The sequence below is a fragment of the Ambystoma mexicanum genome, chromosome 4p (genome assembly GCF_040938575.1).
Source record: "Ambystoma mexicanum isolate Mex_15411 chromosome 4p, UKY_AmexF1_1, whole genome shotgun sequence".
Lineage (NCBI taxonomy): Eukaryota > Metazoa > Chordata > Amphibia > Caudata > Ambystomatidae > Ambystoma > Ambystoma mexicanum.
In genome coordinates, this window is record NC_090927.1 from 469,968,808 (window position 1) to 469,984,102 (window position 15,295).

The 15,295-nt window shown below is 46.9% G+C and overlaps 1 protein-coding gene across 2 annotated transcripts in view; it reads right to left on the reverse strand.

Moving 5' to 3' along the window:
- The window catches only part of CPSF3 (cleavage and polyadenylation specific factor 3), a 421,648-nt gene that overhangs the window by 184,330 nt on the left and 222,023 nt on the right, over positions 1 to 15,295 (reverse strand). For both annotated transcript variants that reach the window (XM_069606000.1, XM_069605999.1), the window contains one exon: positions 2,549 to 2,657. In XM_069606000.1, coding sequence (XP_069462101.1) covers positions 2,549 to 2,657 — 109 coding nt within the window. The remainder of the gene's footprint in view (positions 1 to 2,548; positions 2,658 to 15,295) is intronic.

The following is a 15,295-nucleotide window of genomic DNA, read 5'->3' on the forward strand; positions in this document are numbered from 1 at the left end:
AGAGCTTGAAGAGGATGCCTGCTGCAACTCCTGGACCATTGGTTTGTCCAGTGAAACCCTGCTGCAGTGACTACTTGCCAAGTTCGCATCGACAGAGAAGCCCTGCAAAGACTACTTCTCCCTTTGAGTTGGTGGGACCAATCAACTCCAAAGTAAGCCACCTGGATACCCATCTTGGAGCAGGTTGAATTTCCTCAGAGTGCTGCAGGAAACCGTATAGCCAGGGAGAGAGACACCAGATTGTATGCGTTACGTTTAAGCTGGCCTAAAGCTTTTGGAAGATCCTCCGACTCCCACGAAGCATGACTGACCAAGCCTGAGCCCCCTCAGCAGAGTGCGGGACCCCAGAAACTATGACAGTCCACCTTGACAGCTTTTTGCCATTTGCTGTACCGCAAGGAGCTGAAATGCGAACCAGCCACTGAAAGTAAAGTTGGCCGGTTGCCAGTTTTGACAGTGCAGGAGTCCTCTCCCCCGTCTCCCCCTCCCGACGTCCTCCCTCTTGTCCCCACGACTGAGGCCCAGGAACAGCGAGATCTGCAGAGCTGCACAGGAACAAAAGTCCTCAGCTGCACCCCTTCTTTACAAGGTACTGTAAAAAGTCTAACAGAACTTACCTCTTACTGTAGAAGTGCTTGTAACTTCCACAACTCGCAAATCAGCTTGTGGCCCTACATTGGATTCTTCTTTTCATCAAAGACTCCCAAGAACTTGTGCAAAGCCTTTTCCATTACTCACCAAAAGTGCTTTATTCTATCCAAGACTTTTGTCCATTGACTTTGGCTTAGCCTATTGAACTGAATGACTCTTCTAGTGAACTCTAAAAGTATCTGCACTGCTTTGGAATATTTGTGGTCTCTTGTGTTCTAATAACCTTTGCCTTTTACCAACTTTTGAAGAGTATTCTGAATGCCAAGAGTAAGGTATTAATGTCCCCAGGACCCTTGTTACTGAAGGCACCTATGGGTGAAGGTTGCGTCTGTGGGCCATACCAAAAGGGCCTTGTCTGATTCTGAAACTCAAAGTGTACACTACTGAAGTATATTTGTGTGTTACTATTCTGAAGAAGGCTTTATAACTGACTGATAAATTATTAATTGTTTATGCAAGAAACCTTGAGTGTAAGCGTTTATTTGAAGACCTGTAATTGTGACTCTTTGTGTAACTCCACTACAGCTCACTAGTCATAGTTGTTTGTAGTGTTCCCAGAGGGTACTGCATTCAAACTTTGCATAACACCCAGAAATGGCATTTCCTGAAAAGGCAGGAAGAAGGCCAAAGGACAAGCAAAATCTCATGGCACAGCCATTTTATGGTACTAGCCACCTTCAGTAGTCATTTCCAGTAAATGCAAAAGTGCAAAAGAGAATGATCACAAAAATCAATAAAAGAATGTTTTTAAAAACAATTGCACAGCTGCCAGCAAATTGTCAAAATAACCAAAAAAGCCAATAAGTAAAATGTTTTAAGTATATAAAGTATATGAACTGTACTTCACTGTACGGTGATGTGTGCAATTGTAAAAATACAAGAAGAGCAAAAGAGAGTCTCTCAATACAGACAGCCTTAATGACTAGATCGTTTCCCCAGAAGAATGAGCAAAACGGGCAAGGAAAGTAAAGCAGAAGGCATTACTGACCTCCAAAAGTCAGGACAGGGTTAAAAAATATGCAAAAAGGATGGGGAACCCAATAGGAATCTATGAAGGGAAAGGCGCACAAAGAAAATCTTTCCCAAAAGCTGTGGCTCACAAATATGCCACAAATGCCCAACAGACATCTCAGGCCTGCCTTCATGTTGCCCTAAATAGGGTGAAGCCCATAAAACAAACAGGGCGAGAGTAGGACACTGGTACCTCAATGGAAACCAAAAAGGTAAATTGGGCTACCAATGCAGTAGAAATCGGCTTCACCCCATGCGACGATAAAACAAAATATCTGCCAAACATTCTACCCTCTATAAACCAACATTGGATGTTATAATTACCCTAGGCACAAAAGGGGTGCTTAAAAAGCATCTCTATGCCCGAGAGCCTTGTGGGTGACCAAGGACCATAGACTCCAGGAGAAAAAAAAAAAAAAAGGTTACAGTGCCAACTTCAGGAGAAGTCCATCTGAGCATCAAAAATGGGTCAGTGAAATACAAATAAAAACAGGGGAAAAGCAAAACGTCAGAGGACCCTAAAAAGGACAGACAAAACTGGAAAAAATGAAATACTGTCTTAACATCTCAAAAGGTAAATGGAGAGATCATAAATTATTGAAATAAGTCAGTTTAAGTATATTAAAAACCACATTTCAGAAGGGGTAACCGTAAACATATTCTAAGCGTGAAGACTAATTTTCAGATTCAACTGCGATTTGGTTTTTATTCCACAGAAAGGTATCCTGTTTTTCTGCATTAGAGAAGCATGGTATATGCTTTTAAGATTGCCACAAGAAAACAGAATTCCAATCAAATGCTAACAAAGTATGATATGATTGATTTTCAGATCATGACAAGCGACTTATGCTAGTACCGCTAAAAACATTCAACAGAACATACTTACTAGATAGGTCACAAGAATTAAGTATGTGGTAGTTGAAGTTTCTTTTAACAAGAATTCCTGAAACCCGTTGACCTTGTTCTGGTTTCTTATCCGCCAAGACACCCATCACCTATTTAAATAAAAGAAAATGTATGAGCTATAATAAACAAAAATTCTTTTATAGAATGAACTTGAAAATTAACAGGTTCTATGTACACTCCGCTGGCAACAGATAGAAGGCACATGAGCGCATTGATATTTCTGTAATCACCAATCAAGGAGGCAACACTGTCTTAAAGTGACCCATAAGAGTGGTCTGTGGCAAAAACAAAGGACCGTATGGCCATGTTAGTTTGCATGGATTGCTTCGGCTGCTCTTTGGTTAAAAACATTTTGCTGCACTTGGATGAATGTCCATAATGGGTGTTGGGCAAGATTATGTGCAGTATCCTCTGGAAGACTACAGCAACATTGACCTCCTGGCAATAGGAACCCAACCTTTGGTATAAGTCTGTATTAAACAGATTGGTAGTGGGCTGAGCAGCCAGGCTTATTTATTTATTCATATTTTTCAAGCACACATCAGCCCTTAGGCATCGTGGCGCTGTTACATACATTTTGTTACTGGTTAAATAGAAGGGAAATCGTTACTGGTTACATCATTACTGGTTACATATGAGGCATGCTTAGCAGTTACAAAGTATTAACACATTTTAGTTTTTTATTATGGTTACACGGAAGTTGCATTATGGGTACACAATTGCAGGCAATGAGAAGTGGAGTCTCAGGAGAGAGGCGGAGGCTAAGTGAATAGCGTGGTTTTGAGGGCTTTGGGAAAGGAGAGTAGAGAAGGTTCTGCTTTTAGCGAGTTGGGTAGGGCATTCCAGAGTTTGGGCGCTATATACGGGAAGCGGATGCCTCCGGCTTTGGCTCTTTTTATAGGGGGTATGCAGAGTTGGTTGGCCTGGTGGCTCCTTTTGGGGCGAGCAGGGATATTCATGGATATGGTCTCTGATAGATAGGATGGCGCAGAGAGAGTGATACACTTGTGTGTAAGGGTTAGGATTTTGAAATTGATCCTTTGACTGAGCCAGTGGGCGTCTCTTCTGGCCTGTGTTGTGTGTTCTTTTTTGGGGATGTGTAAGGTGGCGCGGAGCGCATTGTTTTGAACTATTTGTATCCCGTTTATGTTTTTGGAGGAGGTGCCTGCCAGAAGGGCATTGCAGTAATCGAGTCTAGCTCCTATGGTGGCCCTGGCGATGGAGAGGCAGTTTTGGGTGGTAAGGAAGTGTTTTATCGTATATATCAGTTTGGGGGTGAGGGCGGAGGCAAAGGAGATGGCGCTCACCTGTTTTGTCATTGAGAGTGTGGACTCTAGATGTACTCCAAGGGTCTTTACTGATGTGTAAACTGATATGTTTGTGTTGTCGAACTGGGAGTAATTTTGGTTAAGTTTGGAGAGGGTTTCCTTGGGGCCTAGCAAGATGATCTCGATTTAGTCCCCGTTAAGGCAGAGCCCATTGATTGCCATCCAGGTTTGGATGGTGGTGTATTTTTGGGAGAGGGATTCTGCATCTTTGACATAGTCACCAGTGAGGGGGAGGAGGACTTTGGTGTCGTCGGCATAGTTAGTAAAGGCTATGCAGAGAGCATCCAGAAGGTCAACGAGAGGTTTGGTGAACAGATTGTAGAGTGTGGGTGCAGTACAAGATTCCTGAGGGACACCACAGTTGATGGTGGTGGGGGCTGCATTAGCATGATCAGAATGCACCTTCATGGCCCTTCCTTCTAGGAAGGAGGATATCCAGGAGGACGCTTTATTGGAGAAGTGGGCTGCATTAGAGAGATGGGAGGTGAGGATGTCGTGGTCAACAAGATCAAACGCTGCAGAGAGATCGAGGTGGAGCAGGAGGGCAGGATTGCCTTTGTCCATGATTTTAGTGATTTGTTTTTTTAAATCTAGGAGTGCGGTTTCTGTGCCATGTCCTTTGCGGAAGCCTGTCTCCTACCTAAGATGGTATTGGATTCCAGGTATTGTTGGATTTGGATGTGGACGGCTTTGTCAAGAATGTTTAGGAGAAAGGGGACGGTGGTGATAGGGCGGTAATTGTTAGGGCAGGCAGGGTCCAGTGTCAGCTTTTTTATGAGTGGGCGAACCCAGGCTTCTTTGAGGGACAATACCAGAGGTGAAAGAGGCATTAATGAATGCTGGGATGATAGGGACCAGTGAGTCTGCGCATTCTTTAATGATGGTCGGGGGGACAGATGTCCCCTTTACATCTGGAGTGTTTAATGTGTTTGAGGAGGTCTGAGATTTCTGTCTCGGTGACGTTCCCGATAGGAAGAGAGGGGTTTGGTCGATAGAGTTAGGTGGAGGGGTAGGGGTGAAGTGCCTAGATTGGGAAGGGTTTTGCGTTGTGCTAGTATTTTATCTTTAAGCATCTTGACTTTGTTAATGAGAGCGGCCTGTATGTTGGAACACCAGGTTTCGTCTGATTTTCTCAGGGCAGGAGACAGGGTTGATGAGATCTTTGAAGATCGAGAATATTTCTTTCGATTTGGTACTAGCTTTGGAGATTCTGTGGTTGAAGGATTCAGATTTAGCTAAGAATGACATGCATTACTTACCGTAAAAGCATTTCTGGTGGTTGTATCTGCTTAGATTCACATGCTGTGCAAAGTCTGACATTCAGTGATAACCGCAGAGTATTGCTTCTCATCTTTTGAGAATCGAAAGGGGACGTCGACATGGGTGTGCCTGTAACACTATCCCTATGTGACGTGTAGTGTACCCAAGATCCCTCACGCGTCAAGGTCCCTCCGATTGTATTTTTTCTGCCAAAGGGGAGCCTTATGACTATTTTGAGGTAGTACAGAAAAGAGAAAGTGGTAAGACATCCATGTTCCTTCCATCCGAGCGGGGAGGAGGGGTGGGCGCATGTGAATCTAAGCAGATACAACCATCAGAAATGCTTTTACAGTAAGCAATGCATGTCTTATGTTTTTTAATCTGCTTAGAATCACATGCTGTGCATAGACTAGCGAGCAGCACCCGGAGTTGGAGGTGGGTTGTGAGAAGGAACACTAGTGAAAAGATGTCTTCGTACTGCCTGTCCTACCTGAGAATCAGACCTAGAATGAGTGTCTGGGCAATGGTGTTTTGTAAAGGTGTGTACAGAACTACAGGTTGCCGCTTTGCAAATAGATTAGAGGGGAACATTTGCAATAAATGCTATGGACGCCCAAGTGCCTCGAGTGGAATGTGCTCTAGGCTTTAAGAGCAGCTCTCTCTTAGCAAGAGTGTAGCAGAGTAATGCATTTGACAATGCATCTAGAGATAGTGGATTTGGAGACTGTCTCCTCTTCCTGCCGCCACCGAAACGAAAAACTGATTTGTTTTTCTAAGTGGTCGAGTTCTTTCCATATAGAACATGACAGCTCTGCGTACATCCAGTGTGTGCAGGGTTCTTTCTCCCATGCTTGAAGGATTTTGAAAGAATGTTGGTAGTTATATTGACTGGTTCACATGGAACTTTGAAATGAATTTGAGCACGAATTTAGGGCGAGTGCGCCGAACCACCTTGTCTTTGTGAACGGTTACAAAGGGATCTAGGATTGAGAGCGCTTGTAGTTCACTTACCCTCCTGATGGAGCTAATAGCTATTAAAAAAGTAGTCTTAAGGGTGGGGACTTTAAGACTTGCTTTGTGCATGGGCTCAAAGGGAGCCCCCATAAGCCTAGTCAACACCACGTTTAGGACCCATCGGGGAGCAGGGTTAGAAATGGGAGGGTGAATTCTTTTCACTCCCTCCATGAAAGCTTTAATAACTGGTATCTTCCACCAGGACACTTTCTGTTGTGTTGTAGTGTAGGCAGAAAGTGCAGCTAAGTGCACCTTTAAGGAGTTGAAGACCAGTCCGGAGTCAAGTAAATAAGTTCGGTATAACACAATGTGTGTGCGAGAGCAGTTAATCGGGTTAATGCTCTTTGAATTGCACCAGATGACAAACCATTTCCATTTGCTGGAATAGCAGTATTTGGTGTTCGGCTTCCTTGCTTCTCTGAGAATGTTCATACATTTCTGAGGGAGTTGCAGGTGTCCAAACTCTAGGACCTCAGGAGCCAGGCCGCTAAATTCAATGTCTGCGGGCATGGGTGAAGCGTCTCCTCTCTGTCTTGCGACAACATGTTGTACGGGCAAAGCAGTTTGAATGGAGGAGATAGGGACATCTCCATCAGATGAGCGAACCAGGGGGCTACCAGTATCATTGTGACGGGTTCCTGGTGCATCTTGTGCACGATCTTGTTGAGAATGGCAGTCGGGGCCAGGGGTATGGGGGGAGCGTAGACAAATTTCCCTGACCATGTTATCCAGAGTCCGTTACCCTTGGATCGATTCTGGGGGGTACCTGGAGGCATAATCTTGGCATTGAGCGTTTTCCAGAGTTGCGAATAAATCGATCTCTGGAAAGCCCCAATTGTGAGTAAACATTGGCGATGATGTCTCCATGTAATCGTCATTCGTACTCCCTGGGCAACGGAAAGTCTCTGCTGAGTACGTCTGCCAGAAGATTGAGTTCCCCTGGAACATGTTGCGATAACAGGAACATGTTACGTTTGAGAGCCCACTTCCAAATTTTCTGAGACCGTTTGGACAGCCCTGGAGAATGAGTGCCCCCTTGTTTGTTCAGATAGTACATGGCCGTAGTGCCGTCTTTCCCTGCAGTTGTGTTTCGAAAGCTTTCAGTGCTTTGAACACTGCCAGCAGTTGCAGCAGGTTTATGTGGTTGGACGCCATGTCTGACGACCAAACTCCGCTTGCTGTTTGCTGAAGCAGGTGGGCGCCCCACCCTGTGAGGGAGGCGTCTGTAGTTAGAGTGGCTTCCACTGCGGGAGTGATGAAGGATTTCCCTTTCAAGAGGTTTTCCCTCGACCACCACCGCAGCGAGAGAACTAGGGCCGGCGAGACCACTACTAAATCCTCCCACTGTCCGTTGGCCTGACACCACTGGCTGCTTAGCCACTCTTGCATTGGGCGCATGCACAGGCGTGCGCAAGGAACTAAGTAGATACAGGACGCCATCATTCCTAGCAGACGCATAGCCTTGCGTACGGTTACCTCTCGACTGGCTACATATTGAGGTATTTGAAATAACATGTTTTGAACCCTCTCGTTGGAGGGGAAGACGATGCCGTCCTTTGTTCGAATTAGAGCCCCTAGGTATTGTTTGATTTGACTGGGGTCTAAGCTGGATTTTTTCTCGTTGATGGAGAATCCCAGACTGAATAACAGATCTATTGTCTTTTGGGTATTTGGGTATTTGACAGACATGTCTCCTAAGAGTCCCCTGTTATGAGCCAGTCGTCAAAGTAAGGATATACTGGAATGGATTGCCTGTGCAGATGTGCTGCCGCTACTGTTGGTACCTCTAAATTCCCTTGGTGCAGATGCTATGCCAAAGGGTAGTACCTTGAACTGATAATGTTTGTTCTGCATCATAAATCTGAGGTATTTTCTGTGCGCTGGCAATATCGAAATATGAAAATATGCATCTTTCATGGCCAGAGTTGCCATGTAATCCCCCTGTGTGAGCAGGGGAATTACTTCCTGTACGGTGACCATGCAGAACCTTTGTGGTTTTACAAATTTGTTCGCTGGGTGCAGATCTAGAACACGGCGCATGGTTAGATCCTTTTTGGGTACAAGGAAGTACAATGAATAAATACCTTCTCTTACTTGTGATAGGGGTACAATCTCTATGGCTACATTTTGTTCCAGTATCTCGATTTCTTGAAGAATTATGCAAAGATGTTCTGGTGTTAGTCTTCGTTGTCGTGGGTGTCTGAATTTTGGGGACCGGTTGAACTCTACACAGTACCCGTGGGCTATGGTTTTCAGCACCCACTGGTCCATGGTTATTCCCTCCCATGCCTGAAGGAACGATGTAAGCCAGCCCCCGACCAGGGAGGCATGGGAGGGGTCCCCAATCCTGGGGTCATTTGGAACCTGAGGGTGGAGAACCTTTAGGGTTAGGGTTCCTGCCCCTTCCTTTACCACAGCCCTGTCCCCTTTAGGAGTACGGGGTGGTGTAAGTGTTGGTTCCCTGTGGAGAGTTCCAGTTGTTTCCTGAAGAGTATTGATGACTGAAGCGTTGGCCACGAAAAAACCTTCAGTTTCCAAAACCTCATCTTATGGAGGGTCTGAGTAAATTGGTCCCGAGTCTTTAGCGTTCCTTTTTTGCTGTCTCTAGGGCCTCGTCGACCGCCTTCCCAAACAAGTTGGATTCCTCCACAGGTTTGTTTATAAGCGACACCGGCGTCTCAGGTTTAAATCCCGAGTTACGAAGCCATGCATGACCTTTGTGGAGTATGCCCTGAGCCAGGGCTCGACTGGCCGTCTCGGCAGAATCCAAAGTGTTCTTTAAAATGCTCTGGTTAACATGCCTACTCTCAGAGACTGTGGTGAGGAGACAGGTTTGTAGAGGTTCTGGAACCTCTTGTGGGCCCTCTTGCATTAAAGCCCATTGTGCATCGGTGTAATTGGCCAATAAAGTGGTGTTATTGGCAATATGCGTAGAGTACGCTGCTGCTGTGGTGACCCTCTTCCAAGGCGTAAAGTCTTTTCACTTTTTTGTCAGGGGGTGCCTCACTGGTTGACAAAGGGGCCCCTGCTCTTTTTCATGTGGTATTGACTACCAAAGAATCTGGGGTGGAATGAGCTCGAATATATAGAGGATCCGAGGGCGAAGGTTTTTCAATTCTTGGGTTTACACCTCTTGTGAGAGCAGGTGTTGCCAAGGAGGGAGCCAGGCATTTTTTAATGGCATTGAGGAAAGGGATAGCCTGGCTGGCTGGTGGCTTCTCCTTGAGTATATCGTCAACAAAGTCGGCTTCAGGGGCTACCTCTTCAGTGGCAATTTTAAAGTGTTCAGCTGCCTTACGTAACATTACATTAAACGTCAACTGATCAATTGGAGAGGGGTTTCTTGTAGGGGTGGTTTGAGGGGAGTCCAAAGCCAGACTATCTGTATCTGGATCTTGTGGATCTGGGGACTGCCATGGTTGAGGATCACCCATATCTGGGTCCTCCCCCCAGCCCTCAATGGGCTCATGTTCTTCGTTAGAAAAAGGATTTACCTCTACAGTAACTGGTGGAATGTCCTCTTCAGTAAGGTCATAATTATATATGTCCTCTTCTAAAGCGGGGTCAAAAAGCCTTGGGAATTTAGCTCTAGGGTTAAAAGGACTTTCATCCATTGGCCTTCTTGGTGTAGGTTGTTCTGAACGTGAAACAAACCTGTCCAGCCTTTCCATGCAGTCTTCAAACTCTTTTGTCTAGTCCAGACTGAAGACCTAGAATGGTCTAGAGGTGGAAAGGCGTCTCTAGCACTGCCTTAGAAGAAAGTCCTTCTCCTTCAGAGAATTCCTCTGGTGGGACCGATGAAGGTGGGGTATCCCTATGTCTTTCTCTCGACTTATGAATGCTCTCCTTAGATCTCGGCGGATCCTTGGGCCTCTCGGAAAATTTCAAAGAGTCCATAAACTGCCGCCTTTGCGAATCGGCGGACACAATTCTTGACAGGTTGTCTTCGACGTCCTCCACAGATGGGAGGCACGTAGTTACAGTCGACGAGTGTAAGGGAGTCTTTCGGTGGAGCCAGGGCTTTGCCTTCATCAGCCACCTTTTCCGGTAGCGCCATAATTTTCAGCGGTGTTAAAGCCTTGTCTTGAGTTATAGCAGTCCTCGGCGGAGCCGAAACCTTATCGTCGTCGTACACCTTCTTTTGATGCGTGTCGACGGAACTATGTATTTTTGGGGTAGTGCCCTTTGTCTTGGATTGCCCAGTCGCTAGGCGCATATGCGGCTGCGGGGAGGGTTGCCGATCCTGGCGGTCGGCGGGTATCGCCAGAGTTACCAGTGTACCCGTTAGCGCTGAAGTCTGTCGAAGTAGGGCTGGGGGTTGTGTGTTTAGTGCCGTGCACGTGTCCGTCTTTGTCGCCGGGGTGGGATTTCCCCATAGCAGAGCTTACGCCGTGCTTATCGGGGCCGGGGACAGACTATGCAGAATGCGAGCGTTCCGTCGAAAGGTCAACTACCTCCGGTTCGGAGGTCTGATAGTCAATCTTGCCGTCGTCACATTCGGTGGTAGCGGCAGTGGGAGAATTCCTGGCCTTGGCCATACCGTAGGCCGCCCACCATTTTACCCTACGCTCCTTTAAGGTCTTGGGGCGGAGGAGCTTATAAGCCGCACACCCTTCCTCTTTGTGATTGAGGGTAAGCACCAGTTACACCGTCTGTGCTTATCCTTCCATGGGAATTTGCTCTTACAAATAGGGCAAAATCTAAATGGAGTCCTCTACATAGCTGAGGGTACACAGAGTGACTAAGACCAAACGGGAAAGAGGAAGGAAAGGGAAAGGCATTTTCAGTTTGAAAAGAAATGTCCACCCTGGCCCCACTCTACCTACTGTATAGGCCGGCGAAGGCTCAGCCACATGGTCGGCAACGCCGACAGGATCACCGTCCGTCGACGTTCTCGCAGGTCTTCGGCAGAGACTGGAACAGCCATCGAGAAAAGGGACGGAAGGGGTGATCTTAACTATTTTATAGAATTATTCGACCAAAGGTCAGTTGGACAATAGCAATGTTCTTTACGAACTCTGCATAAGGGCGACCAGCTATCTGGGCAGAAAAAAAACAGTCTGAGGGACCTCAACGCGTGATCTTGGGTACACTACACGTCACGTAGGGATAGTGTTACAGGCACGCCCATGTCGACGTCCCCTTTCGAGTCTCGAGAGACAAGATGCAATACTCCACGGTTACCACTGGATGTCAGACTATGCACAGAAAGTGATTCTAAGCTGATTAACAAACATCAGAAATGGCTTGTGTATGAGGAAGAGATTTTTCTGAGGATTGATCATGCGAGGATTGCCATTTTGCTAGGGCTTGGTGTTTAATTGTGCAAAGCATGGATAGCTCTTCCGAGAACCATGCATTAGCGTGCATAGATTTCTTAGCTTTTTTATCTTCTAGGGGTACTATGGTTTGGGTGAGTGCGGGGCATAGGTGCTGGCCAACGAGATGGGGTCGTTCGAGAATGGGTGTTTAAGTTTGGGGATGTCGATGAGAGGAGTGAGGTTGATTTTAGTGAGTTTTTTCAAGCTTCTGACATTGGCTGGAGGGGCATACGAGAGCACCTTGCGAGTGGGGAGGGTAGGGATGGAGAAGTGAATACAATGGTGGAGAGTCCAAGGAAGGGCTGAAATATTAGTGATGGAGGTGGTGCAATTGTGGTCTGCGATCCAGTCGATGGATCTGCCTTTGCAGTGGGTAGCAGTAGTGATTTTATGTTCAAACCCAATGTTGGATAGTTCTTTGGCTAATGAGGCAGCTGCTTTGTCCAATTGAGTACAAATAATTGCATGTATAGACTTAGATCGCTATTAGAACCAGTTTTTCTGTACAACTTGGCTGACTAAAGACTTCTAAATGAACAAGTGTTTTTTGTTTAACCCATTGTTCTTGCTACTTTCTCCTACTTATCCCTTTCCCCTTTTCATTTTTTGGTCCCCCTCCCTAACATAACCAAATGTATTTTGTTTATATTTGCAGATGTGTATATATATGTCTATTTATCTGTGTTCATATTTTCTATGTATGAAGCCAACAAGTGGCTGTATTTGTGTTTTCACCTAAAAAATAAATATATTTTCTTTACATATTGTTTCAATGTTGTACTAAAAGGGTTTTCCCTTTGACAGATTCTCTCTTGTCCACCAGTGAAGACTTTGTACAAGTGTTGGCGAAACGACCACTAGATCGTCCCACTGACCACTTGCCCGAGACCACTGTTTCGCCAACCATTCTTGCATGGGTCTCATGTGCAGGCGGGGGACCAGGTAAATATATGACGCCATCATGCCTAGCAAACGGATCGCTTTGCGCACCCCTATCTAGCGACCGGGCTGATAGAGGAATTTGCAGTAGTAAATTCCAAACTCTTTCCTCTGATGGAAAGGCCAACCCCTCTTGAGTGTTTAGGACAGCTCCTAGGAACTCTTTGGAGGTGCTTAGCACCAGGCTGGATTTTTTCTCGTTTATGGAGAAACCCAATTCGAAGAGGAGGTCGATCGTTCTTTGAATGTTTGATCTGCAAATTACTGGGTTCTCCCCCCGTGAGTAGCCAGTCGCCCAGGTAAGAGTACACTGGGATTGCCTCCCTGCGTAGGTGTGCCGCCGCCACCGCCAGTACCTTGGTGAATACCCTTGGAGCCGAGGCTATACCGAAGGGCAGCACCTTGAACTGACTGTCCACCTTGAAGTGCAAGAATCTTCTGTGCGCTGGGAATATGGAAATATGAAAAAAGGCATCTTTCATGTCAAATGTTGCCATGTAATCCCCTTTTTTAGGAGGGGGTATTACCTCTTGGAGAGTAGTCATGCAAAATTTCTGGGGCTTGACATACTTGTTTGCAGGGCGTAAGTCTAATACTGGGCGCATTGTCACATTTTTTTTGGCACAAGGAAGTAAGTTGAATAAATAGCCTTGTTTGCCTGGTTACCCGGGACGAGTTCGATAGCGTCCTTTGCTAGAAGATTGACAATCTCCTCGAGGAGGATCTTTTGGTGGTCCAAGGAATGTATCTTGACGTGGAGGGTGATTTCGGGGACGCTCGAGCAGTTTTATGCAGTATCCTGCGGACAGCACCCATCTGTCTGATGTGATCCCCTCCCAAGCTTGGGTGAAGTTGGAAATGCGTCCCCCTACTGGGGATGGGTGAGAAGGGACCCTGAGCGGAGCGTACCTGTTTTTCGGGAGGCGCGCCGCCTCTGCTGGGGCTGCCTCTACCACGGCTCCTCTGGTTTCCTCTGCCGTAACTCTGGGTAGTCTGCTGGTTGTTACCCCATGATGTACCCTGTCCCTGTGTATAATTGGATCCCCTTTGGGAATTCTGGCAGCGTGGGCGACGAAAATTACCATTGCCTCTTTGATTAGGGGGCTTGTTGGTCAACTGTCCCAGGGATTTCAGAGTATCATACTCGCCTTTGGCAGTCTTTAATGCGTCCTCTACCGCCTTGCCAAATAGGAGATTCGGCTCCACCGGCATGTCAATTAGGGATGCTTTTGTTTCAGGTTTAAATCATGGTATCTTAACCGAGCATGCCTCTTAATGACAGTGCTCTCTGCTATGAGCCTGCCCGCGTTATCTGCGGCATCAAAGGTTGCCTTAAGGATGCAACCGGACACGGCTCTCCCCTCCGACGCAACCTAGGCCAACGGACCCTTTAGCGGTTCCGGTGCAGAGTCAATGAGGGCAGCTACCTGCTCCCACTGGGCGCAACTGTAACTTGCCAGCAGAGTGGTGGTGTTGCAATCCTGGTTTGTTAAGCGGCAGTGGAGGCTACCTTCCTTCCCAACCCATAAATCTTCTTGCCCTCCTTGTCGGGGGGAGGGGGGATGGGGCTCAGATGAAGATAGAGGTGTCCCTGCCCTTTTTCTGGTGTTAGTAATCACCAAGGAGTCGGGCTTCAGTTGAACCCTTATGTAAAGCGGGTCTGACTGGGCGGGCCTGAACTATTTCTCGATTCTGGGGTTTACGGCCCTGGTGAGGTTAGGAGTGAGAAGGGAAGGATCAATTCTCTGTTGGATGGACTTGAGAATTGGAATGGCTTGGGCAATTGGCCTCTTCTCTCCCACTAGTTCTTCTGCAAAATCCCTCTTCTCCTGTACCCCCTGAGTGTCTATGCTGAAGTGCTCTGCCGCTCTAGCCAAGACCTCATTTAGGAGGGGCTGGTTGTCTACTGGAGAGTCGGTAACCTGAGGTTCTTTGTGAACAGGGGAGTCTTATTGTGTAGGCTTCTGCGGGTCATCTTCCTCCCCCTCTTGGCCCTCGTCATCCCTGTAATAGTCCACCCCAGTTTGGTCGTCCAACATTACCAAGTCTGTATCCTCATCGTATTGTTGAGGATCCTCACCATACTGAGTGTAAGGTTGGATGTGAAAAGGGTCTGAAATCGGTCCCTGAGTTGGAGTCTCAACCCAACGTTTTTTAGTAGGGGGCTGAGGGTCCCTGGATCCAGAAGGAGTAGCACTGTCTGGGGTATAGGAGAGAAAGTGCTCTGGGTTCTTGAAGTAGAAGTCACCTAGGGAGGACATCCTAGACAATACTCTGTCTATATTCTCACTGGTCCATTTTTTGGAGCTGGGAATGACTCTTTCCTGAGAGGGTTCCCCTTCTATTCCTTGTTTGAACCTAGGGCCCTGGACAGGGGTTTTGGATTTAAGTTTATCTGAAGACTTTGAACTGTCCTTAAGTGTCTGTGGTGAAGAAGAGAGGTGTTTTTTTCTGCTGTTTCCCCCTTCCACATGAGTAGAAGAGTGTTTCCCTGATGTTTTCACCTTCTCTGAGCCTTTTGACACCTGGCGTTGAGATTCAGGTGTAGTGTCTCTTTCTTTGGAGTGTGCACGTTGAGACTCAGAAGCAGACGCCGAACGGTCTGCTGGAATCGACTTCTGGTGTGCGGCCTGTGGCTGGAGGTCGGATTAGTCTTCTGACAAGCGTACCTCCGTGACTTTGGTGAGTGAGGCACTCTTGGCAACTGTGGACGGTTGCCTCGTGTCATGCGGCCATCTTGACCGGGAACACCCAGAGGACATCGATTTGGTGGACCGCTCTCTTCGTGCCTCTTTCCAAGAACTCGACACACGCGTCGAGTCTCGGTTGGACTTCGAGTGTTTAGGTGTAGAAGAGGTGTGGGTA